The following is a 21,063-nucleotide window of genomic DNA, read 5'->3' as shown; positions in this document are numbered from 1 at the left end:
GTGTACCCCTAGCAATGATGTGTTAGTGTCCAGAAAAAATTAAACAGATGCGCGTGCGTGATGTTCGTTTTAATATGTTTTTTTTTGTAATATGTTAACATGGCATATAAATAATTTATTAAATTACCTTGTCTTACAAATACTTGATTAACATCTAAAAGTATATCACATCCTTCAACAATCATTCTCTCAATAGCTAAATTTTTTCTCAAGTTTTCTGTTTCGCTGACCTGTTCGTAAAGAAAATTTTTTTTTTATAGAACAACAATTAATATAATTGAGTCAATTATATATGTATTAGGGTGATTTAAAAAAAAATTTAATTTTTTTTTTCGGTCTTACCCCCTGAAACGTTAGTGGTTGCCGAGAAAATAATCCTCCCAAAAGATGGGCTCTCTAGCTCAACTCTAAGAGGTCGCTATTTAATTTTAATGTCCCATCTAATTAACGTAAAAATTTACTTTTTCACTAAAAGTGTAATTACTCGTAAGCTGCTCAATATTTTTCAAATTTATGCAAAGATTTTCAAAGCTGATTCCTCAATCTTTCCAAAACCCTATGAAAAGTCAAAATTATCCCCAATTGGAGCTAGCAAAAAAAAAATCGAAAATTAACAATTTCATTTTGAAATACACACTGAAAAAAAAATTTGCTACCGTAACAAAAGTCAAGATTACGCAGCTATTTGTTAAGATAACAAATCCATCTTGGTCAACGCAACAAAGTGATATTTGTTGTGGCAATTAAAGTTAAGTTGCCGTTGTAACAAATGACATGTGTTGAGCAAAATATTATTTATTTGTTCACAATTATTATCTGGAAAATAACTGTCTGTCTAAATTGAGCTAAGTATCACGTTTACACCTATGACCAATACTGACTATCAACCTTAGCAATGTATTAGATGGAAAAAAATTCTATGCGTATTCGAAAAGTTTTCCTCAACACATATTACTTGTTAAAACAGCAACTTTACTTTACTTACCACAACAAATGTCACTTCGTTGCGTTAACCAAGATAGTTTTGTTATCTTAACAAATAGCTGCGTAATCGGTTCCGTAACACAATATCCAACGACAAAATAACCGCGACAAAATAACCGACGACAAAATAACCGAATGGCAAAATAACCAAATGACAAAATAACCGCCCTTTTATCACGGTTTTTGTGTGTTTTGTCGTCGGTTATTTTGTCATTTGGTTATTTTGTCATTCGGTTATTTTATCGTCGGTTATTTTGTCGTTGGATATTTTGTCACGGATATTTAGTTGTGACACCGCGTAATTTTGACTTTTGTTACGGAAGCAAATTTTTTTTTTCAGTGCACAATCGATACTATTCAGATAGCTTCGATTAGCGTTTTAATTATGATAATTATGACTTGTCATAGGGTTTTGGAAAGCTTGAGGAATCAGCTTTGAAGATCTTTGTATAAATTCCAAAAATATCGAGCAGCTTACGAGTAATTACACTTTTAGTGAAAAAATAAATTTGTACATGTTAATTAGATGGGAAATTAAAATTAAAATAGCGACCTCTTAGAGTTGAGCTAGAGAGCCCATCTTTTGGGAGGATTTTTTTCTCAGCAACCACTAACGTTTCAGGAGGTAAGAGCGAAAAAAAAAATTAAATTTTTATTTAGAATCACCCTAATATGTATGTCTATATATTTATATATATATATATATACTTCATCATGCATTTGTCGTGACAAATCTTCTAATTGTTGTCGAGCATTTTCAAGACTTTTACGTTCTACATGATCATGAGGTGTATGAGCTAATACTTCATGTAGAGTAATAATGTATCGTGGAATCTGTAAAAAAGTAATTTTATTTTTTAAGTATTTTGCATGATTGGAAGACAATATGTATCAAGTTTTACCTGGTGCATTGGATAGGTGAGAAAAGTTTCTAAAGACCGACCCCGACAGGCTGGTTTATTTTCTAAGCGCGTTAATAATGCGGCAAATGAAGGCGAAGATTGTTTACATTCTGTTAATACTTGAAGACTGTAATGATGATTGCGGACATATTCTTGATAAATTGATAACATTGGAAGTAACATATCGAACAAATCACCTGTTAATTATTTTTTAAAATTAGTTATATACTTTATAAACAGTAAATATAGGAGTGAGTGAGGCAAAATGAGACACCGTATTTTTACAAAAAAAATTTTTTTGCATGTTATTTTTTCGTAAATTTTTAAAATATATATTCTATAACTGGGGTACAAACGCATACAACTAGAGGCGTTTCTATTACTGCGGGTTATTGAGAAAACCGCAGTAATGCGTACATGGCCAGTTTATTGGTACCAATTACTGCTTCCGTAAATAAATAATATTAATGAATCAAAATTCAATTTTTATTGAATTTTTGGTATTAAACTAAAGTTATCTTACTTCTGTAAGCAATAAATATATAAATTGAGTCATTTATTTGAGAAAAAAGGACCTTTTAGTTCTACGTCTGTTCGCGCTAGAACTCACAAAAAAGGCATAATATTCAACCTCTATCACCTGTCAATTTTAATTCATTAATAACAAATTCAAAATTTATTGTACATGTAAAAACTACTGTACAGTTAATTCCTTTCGAGTTTCAATTATTAGGAATAATTTTTTTAAATCAACAAAACTCAGTTATCGTTTATTTATAATTGAAACAAAAAAATCCGCAGTACTCTCTAAAGATGAATTAGTGAAAAGTGAATATTCGCTAATTCCAAGTGCAAACTGAACCACTAATTTCAAAAAGTGGTTCGGTTGGCACTCAGAACTAGTGAATATTCACTAATTCATGTTTAGAGAGTACCCCAGCTAAGCTTAAAAAAGTCCGAAATTTGGCGGAAACTCATTAGGCCTAAACATGGCCGAAATTTCACCGACAATGAAGAATAAAAACGGCTGACGTTAAAAACGACGATTTATACTATTATTACTATTCTATTTGATTGAATAAAATAGAAATAGATGTATTTATCTAATATATTAATTTAAAATCGTGTCCAGATTAACTTAATACAATGGTTAAATAATGCTAATTATTTTTAAATCATTAAAAATGACGGATGTATCAATAACATCTAGTAGACGATAGAATTTATATGATCAAGGTATGATGTGATCATATTTGTAATTGGTTATGATGTACCATGTGATTGTAAAATTAATTGTTTATTTATTTATATAGTTTTTGTAAATCTTTATAATGACTTGTTTTAGTTGCTGAAGAAGTCCCAATAAAGGGACGAAACGTCGAATATATGGTCAAAATTAAATTCTAATTTTGTGTTATTGTCCACCTCCCTATGACTTCACCATTGTGTTTATCTAATAGTTATTTGTCCGGGAGGAACGAAATACATGTGGTCATATATTAATATTTCCAATATATGCCCATGTATGACTGGATATAACCATATCTAACTTGATACAGCTGTATTTTTTTAAATCAATCAATTTGGGGATGCGGGGATTATCAGATATGTGATAAATTTAATTTCTAATCGAGTAAAAATTTTCAATTTAGAGATAAAACGCTAGACTTATCAACTGACCGCACACGCTTTGGTGAGAATCCAACCCGGGATTAATTGTTTGTAATTTTAGTATTAATTTCAAAGATTTTTTTCCAATATTCTATTTTGAATTTTAGTAAACACGAGAAAATTGTATTTTAGTAAAAATTCAAAAATTTTAACAAATATTAATTATTATTTACTTCGGTTTTTTTAATTATTGTATTTGTTCGGTTATATTGTCGGTTATTTTGGAACGGACCCAAATTATACAATAATTCTTATATCGATACTAAACATGCAGACGATCGCTTCCTCTAATCCAATTTATAAATTAAACTTTGACATAGAAAAGTTTTAAAATATACGCCCTTGTAACATTCGAGTAGCAAAAGACCGAATAATTAAATATTGTATCTATTTATACGACATAAAATCGGTATATAAATATAGATATAAGTAAATTAAAAATAGTATTTGCCCTTATAGTATTAAAGTCACAAAAGGTCAAGTAATTACATAGTCATGCACATCCTTAGACCCTTATTACATTGGCAATACGATGAAATACATACCAAGTACAAGCGTTGGCCAATTTTCCATACGTGAGGTAAGACCTTTGAGAAATATTTGATGAAGAAACAATATCGTCTCGCTATTTAAAAAAATACTATTGACATCTTCATGACTACAAGGCGGTCTTTTTGAACTAGCAGCCATTTTAAAGGGCCTTAAAAAACAACTAACAAGTACTTCCATTTGATCCGTGTATTCTTCTTCAGCTTCCACCATTCGAAATACCAAACTTTAAAAATAAATTTATTATTATTTCAATATCTGCACACTGTCAAAATTTTTTTGACCCGGTGTGGTGTAAATGTCTCGGTGTAAAAATTTTTGTGTGAAAATTACACCAAATTCGGTGTTAAATTTAGGTGGTGTGAATTTAAAATTTTTACACCGCCAATCGTGTAAATTCATGATAATTTTGCGTTAAGAAAATTAATCATAAGAATATTGAAATTTTAAAAATACTATTTAGTATCCAACCAAAATTAATGTACACTGTAAAAAATCACCGGGGTAAGTCCAAACGGTGTAGGAGTTAAAATTATCGGTGTTAAATTTACCCCTGAAAGCGGTGTGAAAATAACGCCGTCACCGGTGTAAATATTCTAGACCGGTGTTAAAATAACGCCGCCGTCGGTGTAGATATTCTTTACCAGTGTTAAAATATTTTACTTTGTGAATATTTTTACTTACTCGATCACTATACTTGTTAATAAATGATATTCTTTATTAATTTTCATAAAGAACTGACATTTTTTGTGTTTTATAATCTTTAAAGTTAATAATCCAAGCGGACGCAGTTTACCCTGCTTTTACACCGGTTATCCCGCTTTTACACCGATGTTACTCCGTTTTTACACCGGTTACCCCGCCTTTACACCGATTTTACTCCGCTTTTACACCGGTTACCCCGCCTTTACACCGATTTTACTCCGCTTTTACACCGGTTACCCCGATTTAACACCGGTATTTTTAACACCGGTGTAGTTTTATTTTAACACCGGGCGGAGTTAAAATGAGTTCATTTTTAACACCGCTCTTTTTACAGTGTAGTTATTGATTAAGTAGTTAAAAATATTCAATGATCGTTTGTTACTCATTAATCAAAATTACGAGTAACACGGAATGGTGTAAAAAAAAGTAGATTACACCGTGTTAAAATTACACGGATGGAAAATTTACACCGAGAGAATTTTACGCCGCTATTTCAAACTACACGGCCGTGTAAAGTTCTCCGGGTCCATTTTTACACCGAAATTTTTTACAGTGCATAAGCGATTAATGTTTGGAATTAAAAAATTAATTAAACAAATAAATACCTATTTCTTTTTCTCATACTTTCAGCATGGGGACTTTTAATATACTGTTCAACAATTTGTTTCCATCTACGGCGACAAAGCCACCCGCGAAAAAAACTTTGAACTTTTTTTATTTTCTCCATATCTACAATACCAGCAGTATTTGATGATGATACACCAGAACAATTTGTACTCTTAATACCATTGACGTTAATTAAATTACGCCTGCGGTGATGACGACGATTTTTAGTTTTAATACCCTGTTTTGTGTTTTTAATGTAATTAATAATTAATTAAAATTATTTTATACATTACATAATTAATTACTCGGAAAATAATTATTTAAATCTACGATACACCGTAAAAAGTCAGGAGTGAATCCGGGTTTAATTTCAATCCGAATTCACTTCGTCACTCGGAGTTCTGAAGTTTAAAAAAAATCATTCCGCATGAGGAGGGAATAGGGATTTTTCTATAGGCAGAGTGATTTCGGAGTGACACGGATTTTATTTAAATCCGCATTCACTCCGGTCCAGAGTTTTAATACTTGAATAAATTTATATTTAATAGAAACAGCTGTTAATTAGAAAAATTATTATTTAAATAAATAATTCATTCATTGAATAGCTATAGTGACATAGTTTTTATGGGAATCTTTGATATTTCGGTGCAATATGAAATGTTATCTCGTGTTATGATTGATGTAAATCATACGACAGTTTGTGACTCAGTAGAATCATATTTGTTAAAGTTTTATTATCAGCTGCTTATAGTTTTTAAAAATCATTTCGCGTGAACATATAGACAGGGAGCTCGTAATTATTTCCGTACTCAATATAAATGTCAAAATATCAAAGACCCAAGCTCACTATGTAGTAGTAATTTTTTTTACATTTAGTATTTTCCGAACCTCCCTTCGGAGTGAAATTCACTCTACACGGAAAGAAAATTATGGCAGCGGTTCCCATAATTTTGTGAAATTTTTTCCTATACCATCATAGGAATTACGACCATAAATTATGGGAATGGTTCCTATAATTATAGGAATGGTTCCTATAATTTATAGGAATACTTTCTATAATATTATGGGAATCATTCCTATAATATTATGGGAATGGTTCCCATATTATCATGAAAAAATTAATTTAAAGAAATGTGGTAATTACTTCTACAATACACAGAAATATTATTAAACATAAAAACAAAAATTCAAACATTGAAAAAAAAAATCGTATTTGGCAAAAAAACATTAAAATTTTTAATCAGAAATTTTTGTCAGCACAAAACATTCAAGAAAATTTAAATTTTGGGAAATTTCTACACTATTGTGCAAAAAAAAAATTTTATGATATTATAGGGATGGTTCCCATAACATTATGGGAATAGTTCCCATAATATTATGAGAATAGTTCCTATACCAATATGGGAACCAATCCCATAATAGTATGGGAATGATTCCCATACCATTATGGGAATGGTTCCCATAATGATATGGGAATGGTTCCTATAATATTATGGGAACCATTCCCATAATGGTATGGGAACCATTCCTATAGTAGTATAGGTACTATTCCCATACCATTATGGGAACCATTCCCATAATGCATAGGAAAACTTCCCATAAATTTCTTTCCATGTAAGGGAATTAAATAAATAAAAAATCATCTATTCCGCGTTCACTCCGCAAATTTCTTACAGTGTAAGGTACCAGTGGGTAATAAGGCCTAAGGGAGATTTTGAATAGAATCGAAAATATTGCATTCAATTATCAAAATGTATCATTAATCTGTATTTCAATACATTAGCCATAAAATATATTGTAAATTAAACTTTTACAAAAACCATACGAATAGGCCTAATTTTACTACGATAGAGTAATAAGGCCTACGGGTTAAACAAACTGTAATAGTTAAACTTATTAGAGATAAATCATCACTTAAATTTAGCAACAATACTTTTTAAGAGTCAAAAGACTAGATTGCTTTGCTCAACAGCACTTAAAACTATCGCACTCTAAAACCAAGTGTGTTACAAGTGTATTATTTTAACACATATTAAATGTGTTCTATGTTTAAAGCCATGAGCGAAACTATAGTTTTTTGTAGTCATTTAAAACACGTTTCATGGTGTATTAAATATCTGTGTATTGCTTATGGCGATTTAATTTTATTTGAGAAGTCCCTGATTAAAAATATTGATTGAAAACAATTGAGAAGCGGTCGCTCCATGCAAACTGTATATCTATATATACAAACAAAAAAATTGAAATCAATTGAAATTATTGAAAAGAATTCGAATTTCATCACTTTTAATTCTTCTCAATCAATATTTTTAAACAGGGGTGTGTTACACTGTAAAAAATCACAGGGGTAAGTCCAAGCGGTGTAGGTGTTAAAATTATCGGTGTTAAATTTACCCCCGAAAGCGGTGTGAAAATAACGCCGCCGCCGGTGTAAATATTCTGTACTGGTGTTAAAAAAAAATCTCCGGTGTTAAAATAACGCCGCTGCCGGTGTAAATATTCTAGACCGGTGTCAAAATAACGCCGCCGCCGGTGTAGATATTCTTTACCGGTGTTAAAATATTTTACTTTGTAAATATTTTTACTTACTCGATTACTATACTCATTAATGAATGATATTCTTTATTAATTTTCATAAAGAACTGACATTTTTTGTGTTTTATAATCTTTAAAGTTAATACTCCAAGCGGACGCAGTTTATCCTGCTTTTACACCGCTATTAATCCGCTTTAACACCGGTTACCCCGCTTTTACACCGATATTACTCCGTTTTTACACCGGTTACCCCGGTTTTACACCGATTTTACCCCGCTTTTACACCGGTTACCCTGATTTAACACCGGTATTTTTAACACCGGTGAATTACTCCTCCTACCCCGGTGTAATTCTATTTTAACACCGGGCGGAGTTAAAATGAGTCCATTTTTAACACCGCTCTTTTTACAGTGTAATACTAATTACACACTTGGTTTTAGAGTGCAGTATCGTTTTTAAGAGTCAGAAGACTAGATTGTTTTTTATAATTTCTTCGCGCTACGACAGCATATGACAGATGGTGAAATATCGAAGACAGGAAACGTAGTATTGGGACTCTATATATAAGCTTGTCGTAACATCTCTATGCAAGACCCTTCTACTAGAGTAGCCTTTAGCGGAGGCGATTATTTTAAATATAATTTCTGTCACTTAGGCCTTATTACCCGCGGGTACCTTATTTTTAAATAAAAACTGTTATATTTTTTTCTCCGTGTACTTACTGCAGTGGTAGTTGCAGCAGTAGTAGTAGAAGTAGTTTGAGTAATTACTTTAGTTGATGACGGGGAATGGACTTTTTTAATGTTACTCGTATTCTTTTCACCAACAGTCAAAGTACTAACGTTACCACTGCTACTAATATGATCATGATTATCATCATCATCATCATCATCTTCATCTTCATCTTCATCTTCGTCGTTATAATATTCATCATCATCTTCAGCCTCATCATCATCATTATTGTTATTATCGTTTGAAACGATAGTAAATTTTGAATTTGATTGCAATTCTCGTTTCAGTATACATAACTACGGTCAGAAATTTCATTTATTTGTCAATAAAATACATTTTACCCAATGGTAAAATCAATTAATATTTATACCTCAGAGCGTAATTTTTTAATTTCGAACGTTAGCTCTTCGCATTGCTGCGTATATTGCCATTTAGCTGTTTTTTCGCTCTCCACTATTTGTAACAGATGCAAATGTTTCTGTTCCAACTCTTCCTTTTGTAATAGAAGCTTATTGAAACTTTATATGTTTATGTCCGTCCATATGATATTATCATGTCATTTTGTTTTTATATGTTCATGTAAAATAAAATTGTGAAGAAAAATTCATTAGAATATCCTGTGTAAAAAAATTTTTTAAAAAGTGTTGACTATTCTAAACTTCAAAACGTGACAATGACGAACTTTTTTTGAACGTTTTTTAAACTTTTGAAAATTCAAAGGAAATATCAATAAATATCCTAATATTATTAACATATGCTAAAACGAAAAATGTTCAGAAATAGTTCAAAATCCGTTTTTTCTGAATGTATTTTGCATTGAAAAATGTTAATTTGTATTAACCCAAGTAGCACACTTGCCTTTGAGACATCTATAAGATATCAGTTTTCAGGCTACCCCGTATGAAAATAACATATATGGTCAAAATATATGATAAATATCAGAAAATATATGTGGCCAATTTAACTATATTTTTTGATATATTTTATTTTATATTAAAAAATATAATATTCATCATATACGAGTCCGTACATGTTTAGCATATATAAAATATATATGTCAATCATAGACAAAAAATATATTTTTATCATATATGAAAATATATATTCTTGTCATATACGAAAACTATATTTTTATCATACATAAAAATATATATTTCTATCATATACGAAAAATATATTCTGATCATATATAAAAACATATATTTATATTGTGTATGGAAAAAAAAAGTTTTTCATTCGTATGACCAACTCCAATCAAATTAGATCTAAATTTTAATATACTCTTTAAATTGTAGTTAAAATTTTCAAAATTAGTTAATTTGATGCGAATATATATACCCATATACATATACATACACCGAATAAAATATATGCTTAAATATAACAAAGAAAATAAATGGTGACATATATAATATAAATTATATGCTACCATATATTTCATTTTATATAAAAATTTTACATTTTTTGAATATAAAAGGAAGTTTATCAATACAATATATTATAAGGTAAATGTAAATGTATATATAGCTTAACATAAAAAACATATGTTACATATATGGAATACATATATTTACTACTGTATATAATTTTATATTAAATCGGCCAAAATCTCTATATGATTTTTTATAATATACAATATAATATATCATATATTTTCTTGTTGCAACCATATATGATTTTATAAATTTTAACCATATATTGTTTTTTCATACGGGTCTTTTTAACATATCGATAAGGCACCACTGTGTTGACAAAACGATCAGAAATTTATGTTACCGAAAAAATATCTACTGAAAAGACTTAACACAACCCGAGTCGAAATATTAGACGTAAATTGAACGTTCTTAACGTTTCAAACGTAAATTGAACGTTCTTAACGTTTTAAACGTAAATTGATCGTTCTTAACGTTTTGAAAGTAAATTGAACGATTGTTTTGTATTTTAGTTCATAAAAAATTGGTAATTTCATGAGTTATGATTTTAGTTTGATGATAACATTAATTAATTTATTTCTATATTTGTAATCACAATTTTCATAACCTTGATATCATAATATATGAACAGGTATAAATATATAGTGTTATAGATAGAAGTATGAAACTGAAAAAAATTTTTTTTTAAAATACGAATTTTTTATTTAAGAGCCAGAAAGGCGGACGTCAAAATTTTACGGAATTGACGTGATTATAATCCAGGAGTACAAAATCGATGAAAAAAATTTTTCGGCATGCTTATGTTTTCTTATTGTAAGTCTAAATAGGTTTTAGTTACGTTTTCGATTTATGATACTCCAATCTACGTTTTGAATAAGTTGAAAGCTGTCAAATTGAGTTTTTAATGTCCAAAACGCTCAATGTACGTTTAAAACGTTAAGAACGTTCAATTTACGTCTAATATTCCGACTCGGGAAGTGACGACAAAAAGTAAATTACAAATAGTGGTAAAATAAGTCATCTAAATGACTTCCTAATTAAAATAAGACAGGAAAAACAACACAACTCGTCTCTGTCTCCGGAACCAACATTTGCATGTCGTATTTATACCAAAAAAGGTGACTTTAAGACAAAAAAAAATTTATCTTATCCTTTTAAAAAACATCTTAAAGTTGTCTCTGTGCTACTTGGGAAGTCAATTGTTTTTTTCTGTGCATTTTTACAAGTTTGAAAATGATTTTAAAAAAAGTTCATTGTGTCAAGTTTTGAAGTTTAAAATAGTCAACACTTTTTAACCTTTTTTCAACATTTTTCTTTACACGGGGTCGTTATTAAATATTTTCGAATATGAACAATATTTTTTTTATGTCGACTGATTGAATAATAGGGCGAGGTAAGACGGGCTTTTTAAATAGATATTGATTCTTGAAACATATTTATAGTACTTTGCCGTATAGAAGAATCGTCATAACATAATTTTATTAAATTTAAATAATTTAGCGGGATGGGCTTTAAATTACTTTTTATTTAAATTCAAATTTAATTATATTCATTTTACATTTAACATTTTTAGTAGGTCAGTAATGGAAAATAAGATAACGGATAGTCGTCTCTTACTTTAAATATCTTTAAATATATAACCGATTATGGAAATTAATTTTCCTAGAGCCCGAGGAAATTCTCATTTATACGAAAACTTTTTTTTCTAATTTAGTCCTTTACAATAATTTTCTTAAAATAAAAAACTGTCAAAAATATTAAATTTCCGTAAAAAATCAATTAATTAAAAAAATTTATTAATAATTTTCAAACTAGTTCTTATTTCACTTGCCTGTGTAATAAAAAAAAATCGTACCTTGCATCTCTGATGGCATCAATCCACAATTTACAATTCGATTCCGTGTCAGCTTTCAATTCGTATTGACGTTGGTTTTCTCGTCTATACGATATTGCGAAGCAAAACTGAAGAAAAAAAAAACAATATAAATTTAAATCAAACGTCTCATCGACTAATCCCTTAGGGCATATCATTAAAATACCTTTTTTTCTGATTCCTTTCCACTGTTAGTTGTCGTAATAAGCCGATCACAATAACAACCTTCCAACATAATGACACCACTTGGACGTAAAAAAGCTTCATTGTCATAATAAAACAATAAATTCTAAAATATAATAGTAATAATTATTACGAGCAACCTACAGTCACTGCTCGAGTATTACTACAAAATTTATTAACTGCTCATTAAAATCTATACTCTCAAGTTAACTCTAGAATCTTTTGTTTATTTCTATTATTGAAATTTAATGAGACAAATGTCATCATTAACGCGCAAATTTATTGATTTCAATGATTATATAATCATGGAATTATCGAAAAAAATATACCCGGGTTAACAATAAAACTTGATTTAGACTTGGTTTATCAAATCGAAATTTAGAGCCGTTTTACAAGACAAACTAGACTTTTTTTACGGAGATGAAATGCTTTGAAGGGGTAACGGTAACCGATTTTCAATTCAATTTAATTCACGGACAAACACTGGAAACCTAACATAGAGAGTCTTTAGCGTTTTTTGAAACCTTAATAGAAGGCTAGAAATTTTGAATTTTCAAAAACTCTAATTCGTCTTCAAGAAAAATTGTTTTAAAATTCTCATTTACTCTACAAGTCCGATAGCGTATCCCCTTAACTGGCTTACTTACTCTCGGAAAATGAATTAGTGAAAATTACGTAACAATCATTATTTGGCAGTGAATAATCACTTATTGCTAGTGAAAAGTATACCACTGTTTGAATTAGTGGCATACTTTTCACTAGTAAACAGTGAACAGTCACTATTTTCACTGTTTCAAATTTAAGAGAGTAGTCACGATTTAAGACCAAGAGGTCGAAATCAAGTCGACATTGACTTGGTTTAGACTTTTTCGACTTAAATTATAAGGCAAAAAAGTCAAAACTAAGATAAAATGTGAAAAACAATTTTTCCACTAAAAAATACTGCTTGTTTTTGACTTGGTTGATCAAGTTTAAAGTAAGGTGAATAAGTAACTTTTTTTCGATTTGGTTCAGAAAGTCAAAAGTAAAGCGGGTGACTGTCGTGCTCGAAGTGAAGACGAATAAGTTCAAATTAAGATGAAAAAAGCTCTAAAAGTTGACGAAAATTAAATTTAAGTCGAAAAAGTCGAGATCTTATCGAAAAATCTTCGGCACATCGATAACGTCGAAAGAAAATAAAGTGAAGCGAGCCTGAATCAAGTTTTATTTTTGACCCGGGTACGGTCAATTTTTTTTTATTAGTCTTCTATATTTTTTTTCACTGATACCAAATTAAATTTTTTAAATTTTTATTACAGAAGACATGGCATAGACTAAATTTTTTTATTTTCTCTTAATTATATATATAACAGTTATATATATCCAGTCATACTCAGTGACAGAATAATTAAAATATTAATTTATTTATAGAAAATTAATACGATAGTTTTTTTCCCGCGTAATTTAAATGTAATTCGAATGGTACAAATAAATTTATGTATCTCGATACTTGGCAATAAAAAAGAGTTTGAACCATGAAAAGGCACAAATTCAAGTCAAGACCTTTCTAACGATACCAAATTTAATAACATTAACTTATTCTGTCATATAGATATGACTGGAACAAAATTTTCCTTATTCTCTTTATATAGATATAGATTATTTATAAATATATGTTTACTTATTCTTAATATTATAAAATACCTGATAAAGAACAAACCAACGAAGTTGCCATTTAGTTAAATCAGCAGTGCGTTTATGTAAATAACCCGATAATGAATGATCATAATGAGCTCGTTCTGATAGCATTAATATTTGAGAGTCATTTACTCTGACTATTAATAGAATTGATAAAAAAAAAGTTATTAAATTTTTAAAAATTTAATTCAATTACTTAAATAGAAAAATATTTACCTGATTTTTGCATCTTCGGACTCAACATGATGATACCAATATTTAAATATAATTGTTTAATTAATTACATAATATATTAATATTAATATTAATTAATTTTTTAAAATATTAATCACGTTAGAAAAATAATTTTTTTGAAAATCATTGTACATGCATTTATGCAATAAATAATTATTTAAAACAATCTGTAAGAGGAGTAAAATATTTCTGAAATATAAAATTAAATAATTATTTTTTTTTATAAATAATTAAAATGTATTTTATTAAAATAAGAAGTGAGAGAAATTTATAAGATATAAGTATATAATTTTTAAAAAAATTTGAATGAATAAATACAAAAAAACATCGCGCGTCGCAAATTGTCCTGCTCTATATTACCCCCTCTCTGTAACTTTGTCCTCCAAAACAAGCTGATGATTATTTAAAAAAAAGGATATGATACAAAATAATTTTAAAAGTAAAAGCGATGAAATAGTTTTATTTTATTAAAATTAAAATTAATAATTAAGAAGCGTTAGCAATAAAAAAATATATTTATAATTTTTATTTCGATTTAATGAATAAATTTAAAATTTATAAATTTATTTTTACAGATGAAGCAGTAGAGATAATTATAAAAAGGAATAATAAATAATGAAAGGAGAATAAATGAAATTTTTAAATATGAAATAAATAGAATAGTTGTTTAATAATAAGAATAATGTGTACATAATTATAAGTATCCACAACAAAACTGTTATAGTTATTATACACGGAAAAAAATCAACTGTATAAACTGAGAAACGACAATTAATATAATGATAAAGTGATCAGTAAATACTGTCATTCTAAATAGTAATTCTTTAATTTATAATTAAAAGGTGAATAGTTTTAGAATAAATATAAGAATTTATTGTCTATGCAAGAGAAATTAATATTTGAACTTTCAAAATCGTAACTTGAACATTAAAAATTTGTTACACTAAAAACTAACAGATATGTATAGAATTAATCACTTGATAATAGTACTATTGGCCAGGGATATGCACTAGGCAATAACTATGTACTTTTTTTTTTACCTCTGCCACAGCTTCCCTCAGATGAAACTCAAGCTCAAAACGCAGCCGCACTGACGGAATATTCCGCGCAAGTCCGTTTATAATTTTTATTTTTTTTTGTTTTGGAAAAAATTTTATGTTATAAAGAAACAACAGCTACTGCAATACTTAAGACACTAAAATAATAATAATAACATTCAAAATTTTAAATAAATTAAAAGCGAAAGTAATTTCCTACATTTTTTAAATTTCTAATAAATTTGTTTAGTTTTTTTATTTAAATTTTTTAAAGACTAAGAATTAATAAATTTTTTTAATAATAAATTACTGTATATTTTTAAACATTTCATTACTATACTTAAGAATTACTGTTTGAAAAAAATTTTGATCGTATTCATTATGAATAAATAAAAATAATGAAGCAAATTTTTGTAGAAACAAATTATTTTTTGAATACCAAGTTGTTTGTTTTAATGAAATTTAACTTTAATGTCGAGGCGGCTGGGTAAAGATTTTTTAAAATTTAGCGCAAATTTAATTGCGCATGTACGTCATAGACTTGTGCGCATGAGTAGGAATTATTGGTCCATTGGTACAAAAAAAAGTACTTTATTAACCAGAAATTATTTAAAGCATTTAAAATTAGTATTGGATATAGATTTATTTATTTATAAATAAATATATATAGATATCATTTGAAAAATGCGTTTGACGGCTTTTCTGATGCATTACAAACACAAAAAACCTCATGGGATAAAATACAGAGGGTATTTATTACTAAAACTTAACCTATTACTCTATTGTTATTTAAAATACCGAACATTCGGCAATTTTTTATTTTTTGTTAACAAATATAATTATTTTTAAATATTCACACTAAAATTTTAAGAATTAATTTTCCTAATTGAAGAAAATTGTTTTTATTTCTAATTCTGTACTTAAAATAGTTTCAAATTTCACGTTTTATAAACTAAAATTTTGAATCCTTTTGTTTAATCAAAATTATATATATTTATTTTTTATAATTTTATAAATTAATATTGAATTTGTATAAAAATGTATAAACTGTTCCCGTATGAAAAAGCAATATATGAGCTTCAGTATAATTCAAAATATATGATAAATTATATGGAATTATAAGAAGTCATATATGGAGCCATATACAAAATTTTGCCGAAATATTATATGATTTTATAATTTGCAACATATATATCGGTAATATATTTTTTTTACATGCTAACTTATGAGTATTGCTTATAATATTTTATACTATACTTTAAGTTATATGATAAGATATATGATTTAATTATATGACTGATATATAATATTTATACATGTAAATATATAATTATATAAATATATGTTTATATATATTTTTACAAATATAAAACTAAAGATTTCATGCTATAAAATGCTTTTTTTTTAAATCTCGATACGATTATTTTTCATGAAGTGACAGTCTTGCAAAGATCACTAAAAAATTAAAAAAATTTTTTTTTTCCTTTAATTTTTGGTATGAGTGTATTTTTTAAATTATTTATGTATAATAATATCGAAATTTTTATAATATTGAAATTATAAGTTTCTATATAAAACGAGAATATAATTTGAGATGTAATATCATATGTATACAATTACACATATTATAAATTATATGGTTGATAATAATATTGAAATTATAAATTAAATTATAAGATAAAACATATATTTTACGTTATAAATTAATATATAAAGCGGTCATATAATTTTTGATACAATATCACATATATTATAAATGATATGGATTATTATAATATTAAACGTATACATTATTATATATGATAAATCATATATTAATCAATATTAATAATTTTGCCGCCATATATGTTCAGTTATTTACCATATATTTTTTTATATATTATCGACAGTATATGGTTTTTTCATGCGGGTTAGCTGTCAACTGCTATCCCTGATTTAAAAAAATGATGTAATCCATGCTAAGTGTATATCGATATATTATTATTATTATTATTATTATTATTATTATTATTATTATTATTATTATTATTATTATTTATTCAATTTTTCATACCAGCACAGGCCAAATGGCAAAGTGTAATTACACAGATGATCTTAAAAAAATAGTATAAAAATTTGAAATTATCAAATAACAATAATACAAAGAATTTAAATCAGTCATCCAAACCCTCGCAGATTTGAATCACGGTGGAAACACGGTGGGTTTGTTCCATTTCACCACTGTGATTACGCGGTGTATCCACCGTGATTCCACGGTGGCTTGACCACTGTGTATACACGGTGTTTCCACTGTGATTACGCGGTGGATACACCGTGGAACCACGGTGGTGAAATAGCACAAAGCCACCGTGGAATCACAGTGGATACACTGTGTATAACCGGTGGTGAAATGGAACAAACCCACCGTGTAACCACGGTGGATCCACGGTGTTTACACTTCTACGGTGTTTCCACCGTGATTCAAATCTGCGAGGGTAACAAAAATACAATAGATTTTGAGCAATATAAAGTTCAATGATACGCTGGTACAAATTTCGTTAATTAAAATCTATGATCTTGAAGTTAGCCAACAATTCAAAAGTTTCGGATTTTTTTTGCAACAAATAAATTACAAAAAAAAAATTCTAAAAATATGCACATGTAGAAAATTCAACAAACTATAAGTGCAATTTTTTCGAATATTTTTTTTTTAATATTTATCGTTTCAAATAAATTTCAAAAATTATTAGACGTCGGCTAACTTCAGTATCATTTAAAATCTAGATTTATTTTATTTTATTTAATACGCATATCTGCAATTTACAATATGATAAAAAATTTAATTAATATTATTTGATGAGCAGGATAGATAAAGACAAAGATATAAATTATAACATTAATTAGTATTTAAGTAAATCATGAGTGGACTTTTTGAATTGCTCAAGTAAACCTCCAAAGATTTCTATGTCACCAGAGTAATTGTTAATTACATCGAGAAGCTTATCCATGGGCTAAATTTAATAAATTCTTGTAATGGGTACATGGACTAGTCGGCTATTCCTCAAGCCGAATTTAGGGACATTCAGTTCTATTCGTCTTAATAAGTCCGGACATACAAAATAACTATTAATAATTTTATAGAAGCAACAAAGCTGGTAGTACATTCAGTAGATAATCATACATCTTATTTTTAAAAATCTCAATACTGCCTGATTTAATTAGATCTAGGGTAACTTCTGCCAAAAACGGATAATTGATACTACAAATGATTACTCATTAGTCGATTCAAATTGTTTTAAATCATTTCAAATTGTTTTGAATCATTTCAAATAATTTTTCTTAATCAGGAATCTCTTATTCAAAAATACGTTAAGTAGACGCGCCGATTTTGGACACTAAATTTTTATTAATAAAAATATTGATACTCTAATAAGTATATTTAAAGTATCGCTAAATACTATAAGTGTCTAATAAAAATTTTGAAAGTATCAAAAACTAATACTTGGGGCTTAGTACTAAATCTTTCATTGAATTTAAAATTATGATCATAAAAGCAACAGACCGCTACCAATTATACAAATTCAACATTAATATAAAAAGTATGTAAATATAACACTATTAAGTCTTCATATGCTAATACAAATAAATACTTATAATAATACGTAGTAGGCTTTCTTAGTCATAATATTGATCATCAGATCATTGAAAAATGAATTTATGTTTATTTGTTTGTTTGTTTAATAGAAAAAACCGCGTCGTACCGCAAGTTCGTTTTGAACATCTATTGAAATTTCGCCATGATTATGAACGTGATGAAGAGAACATGTTAATTTTACGTCATCCTTATCTAACGAGTGCACAATCACATAATCATATGAAGGAAATTAAACCGCCAATTAATATGAGCGACGTTCATAATAAAGTGAGAAATGAATTATTCCAAAAACACTTCAGTTGGGTTGATCAACTGGCTCATTTGCGTGTCAGAGATTCTTGGGAATAATTTAGATTATAAAAACTACCTTGGATCTATGTAGATTATTATTGAATTTTTCAAAGACTACTGTATGATTTATTAAATTTGCACCATTATTTCCTCAATAAATAATTTAAATTTTATTTAACTCTGCTGTCTCATTTATACTAATAAATTTTTTTACTCAATTACAGCTCTACCCGTGTAAGAAAAAAGCTCGACCAGAGCTTCGAAACTTGACACAAGTCGAACTTTCATGCTGATGAGAGATAGAACTATTCAAAAATCTCGAAAATTCTGACAGTTTCTGCAACAAATCTGATTGATCTATCAGTTAGATCGGTTGATCCCCGACCCAGATGACACTCTTAGCCGAAAAATACAATCGAGTGACGACTAAGGTGAACATTAACCGGAAGTATAATCAAAAATCCTCATTGCGTGTGGTATCCAACAGCCACCACGAGTCCATACCTTTCTTGGGCCAATCACTTCTAGTTACTACCATCTCAGGAAGTAAAGAGACTTTGATCAAAGTGGGCTTGGAAAGGCTCTCCCGTGGTACCAGTTTCCTGGACTGGTGATCAGGTTGCTTTGAAATAAATGGTGAGATGCAACTTCTCTTCAATACCTTAAACAGAGTTTCCTTAACTTGTTACCATTCAGTTTCGAACAAACTATTATCCACTTCGTTCAGTCCTTGATGAATTTTCTACTTTCCGAACCTCTGGGCGCTCTGATTATTCAAACCAAATCAAAGTTTAGAGCAGCTCGGGGCCCTTTCCACAAACAATCTATCTCGAGTTACCATTTTGTCGAACTGCTAAATATGATAAATCGTTCTTAGTTAGCGCTATCAGATCTTGGAATCGGTTACCAGGTTATTGTACGTCTTCACCAACATTCGAGAATTTCCGTAGGACATGTTATGAATATTATTTGAGCGAAGATGCTAATTAATTATAGTTAACATATTCTTCATTTTGTTTTTGTAATTCACTGTTTAAGTGCAGATGTTAATAAAGTAGTGTAATACTTATAATTAAATTTGATATATATTATTTTATTGTATGCTATGTTTAGTAAATACCCTGATTAAAAAAAATGATTAAAAATGATTTCACACGTTAAATGTCCATAAGAGACAGGATTAAAAATGATTTGAAGGATTAAGAAGTATTAAAAATGATTAAAAAACAAATCATTTTAAATACTTTTTAATCATTTTTTTAAATCAGGGTATGTATTTTTTGGATGGCCTCAAGGCCCTGATTAAAACAATCGATTTAAAGGGATTTGCAATGTTAAATGCCCATAAGAAAAGAGATTCAAAAACATTCAAGGTATTTAAAAATATTAAAAAGTATTAAAAAAAATTTTTTTTGAATCCCTTTAAATCGATTTTTTTAATCAGGGGGAGTTTCAACTCCATGGCCAAATAAATAATAAATAAATAAAATAAAAAACAATTAATTGATTAATGTGACGAGACCGAAATCTGCCTTCCCCCAGTAAAAAAACAGTTCGACATGTCGAACTTCGAAATTTGTTACAAAATCGAACTTTAGTGAAACGTCATGAATTGCGTTACAAACATGAAAAATCACATGAGACAAAGAGGATTGGCATAAAAGTTCAGAATTCTCGACATTTCAGGACGTGTTCCTAACAAAGGAAACTCACAATTAGGTATCAACATTTTTCGATAATTTTAATTATACTTCAAAATGTTGTTAGAACTTTGAATTTTCTTTCGGTATAATAGAAATTTTATTAACTTTTTCGACAATTTTAAATGTAGAAGTTCGAAAAACTTCGATTTTTTTCTGAAAATATGATTTTTCATGTTTGTAACGCAATTCATAATGTTGTACAAAAGTTCAAAAAAAAGTTCGATTTTGTAACAAATTTCGAAGTTCGACATGTCGAACTTTTTTTTTTACACGGGGGCCTTTTTACTGGAAATCGTTGCCTGAGCCTATTGGGC

At 28.3% G+C, this 21,063-nt stretch overlaps 2 protein-coding genes across 2 annotated transcripts in view; one reads left to right on the top strand and one right to left on the bottom strand.

Annotated features, from left to right (window-relative positions):
* Positions 1 to 14,148, bottom strand: part of LOC130669521 (ras-specific guanine nucleotide-releasing factor 2-like) — a 40,742-nt gene extending 26,594 nt beyond the window's left edge. The window contains exons 1-11 of the mRNA XM_057472476.1: positions 14,067 to 14,148; positions 13,857 to 13,987; positions 12,157 to 12,279; positions 11,973 to 12,079; positions 9,055 to 9,202; positions 8,675 to 8,980; positions 5,417 to 5,655; positions 4,103 to 4,332; positions 1,887 to 2,083; positions 1,693 to 1,818; positions 128 to 230 (exon numbers count right to left, since the gene is read on the bottom strand). Of these exons, the coding sequence (XP_057328459.1) occupies positions 128 to 230; positions 1,693 to 1,818; positions 1,887 to 2,083; positions 4,103 to 4,332; positions 5,417 to 5,655; positions 8,675 to 8,980; positions 9,055 to 9,202; positions 11,973 to 12,079; positions 12,157 to 12,279; positions 13,857 to 13,987; positions 14,067 to 14,094 (1,738 nt within the window). The 5' untranslated portion in view covers positions 14,095 to 14,148. The remainder of the gene's footprint in view (positions 1 to 127; positions 231 to 1,692; positions 1,819 to 1,886; positions 2,084 to 4,102; positions 4,333 to 5,416; positions 5,656 to 8,674; positions 8,981 to 9,054; positions 9,203 to 11,972; positions 12,080 to 12,156; positions 12,280 to 13,856; positions 13,988 to 14,066) is intronic.
* A 1,529-nt stretch (positions 14,149 to 15,677) lies between these two features.
* Positions 15,678 to 19,224, top strand: LOC130675302 (uncharacterized). Its single transcript, XM_057480876.1, has 2 exons — positions 15,678 to 15,870; positions 18,845 to 19,224. The coding sequence occupies exons 1-2, from the start codon at positions 15,806 to 15,808 to the stop codon at positions 19,101 to 19,103; spliced, it is 324 nt and encodes a 107-aa protein (XP_057336859.1). The 5' UTR covers positions 15,678 to 15,805; the 3' UTR covers positions 19,104 to 19,224.
* The last annotated feature ends 1,839 nt before the right edge of the window (positions 19,225 to 21,063 follow it).

This window comes from Microplitis mediator, chromosome 1, assembly GCF_029852145.1.
Source record: "Microplitis mediator isolate UGA2020A chromosome 1, iyMicMedi2.1, whole genome shotgun sequence".
NCBI lineage: Eukaryota > Metazoa > Arthropoda > Insecta > Hymenoptera > Braconidae > Microplitis > Microplitis mediator.
This window is presented reverse-complemented; position numbering and strand designations above follow the sequence as displayed.

Bases quoted from the DNA above. Each gene is read 5' to 3' on its own strand.
- LOC130675302 (XM_057480876.1), top strand. From the start codon at position 15,806: ATGCGTTTGACGGCTTTTCTGATGCATTACAAACACAAAAAACCTCAT. The intron at 15,871-18,844 runs GTATTTATTACT...TTTGTTTAATAG, and splicing joins CATGGGATAAAATACAGAGG to AAAAAACCGCGTCGTACCGC.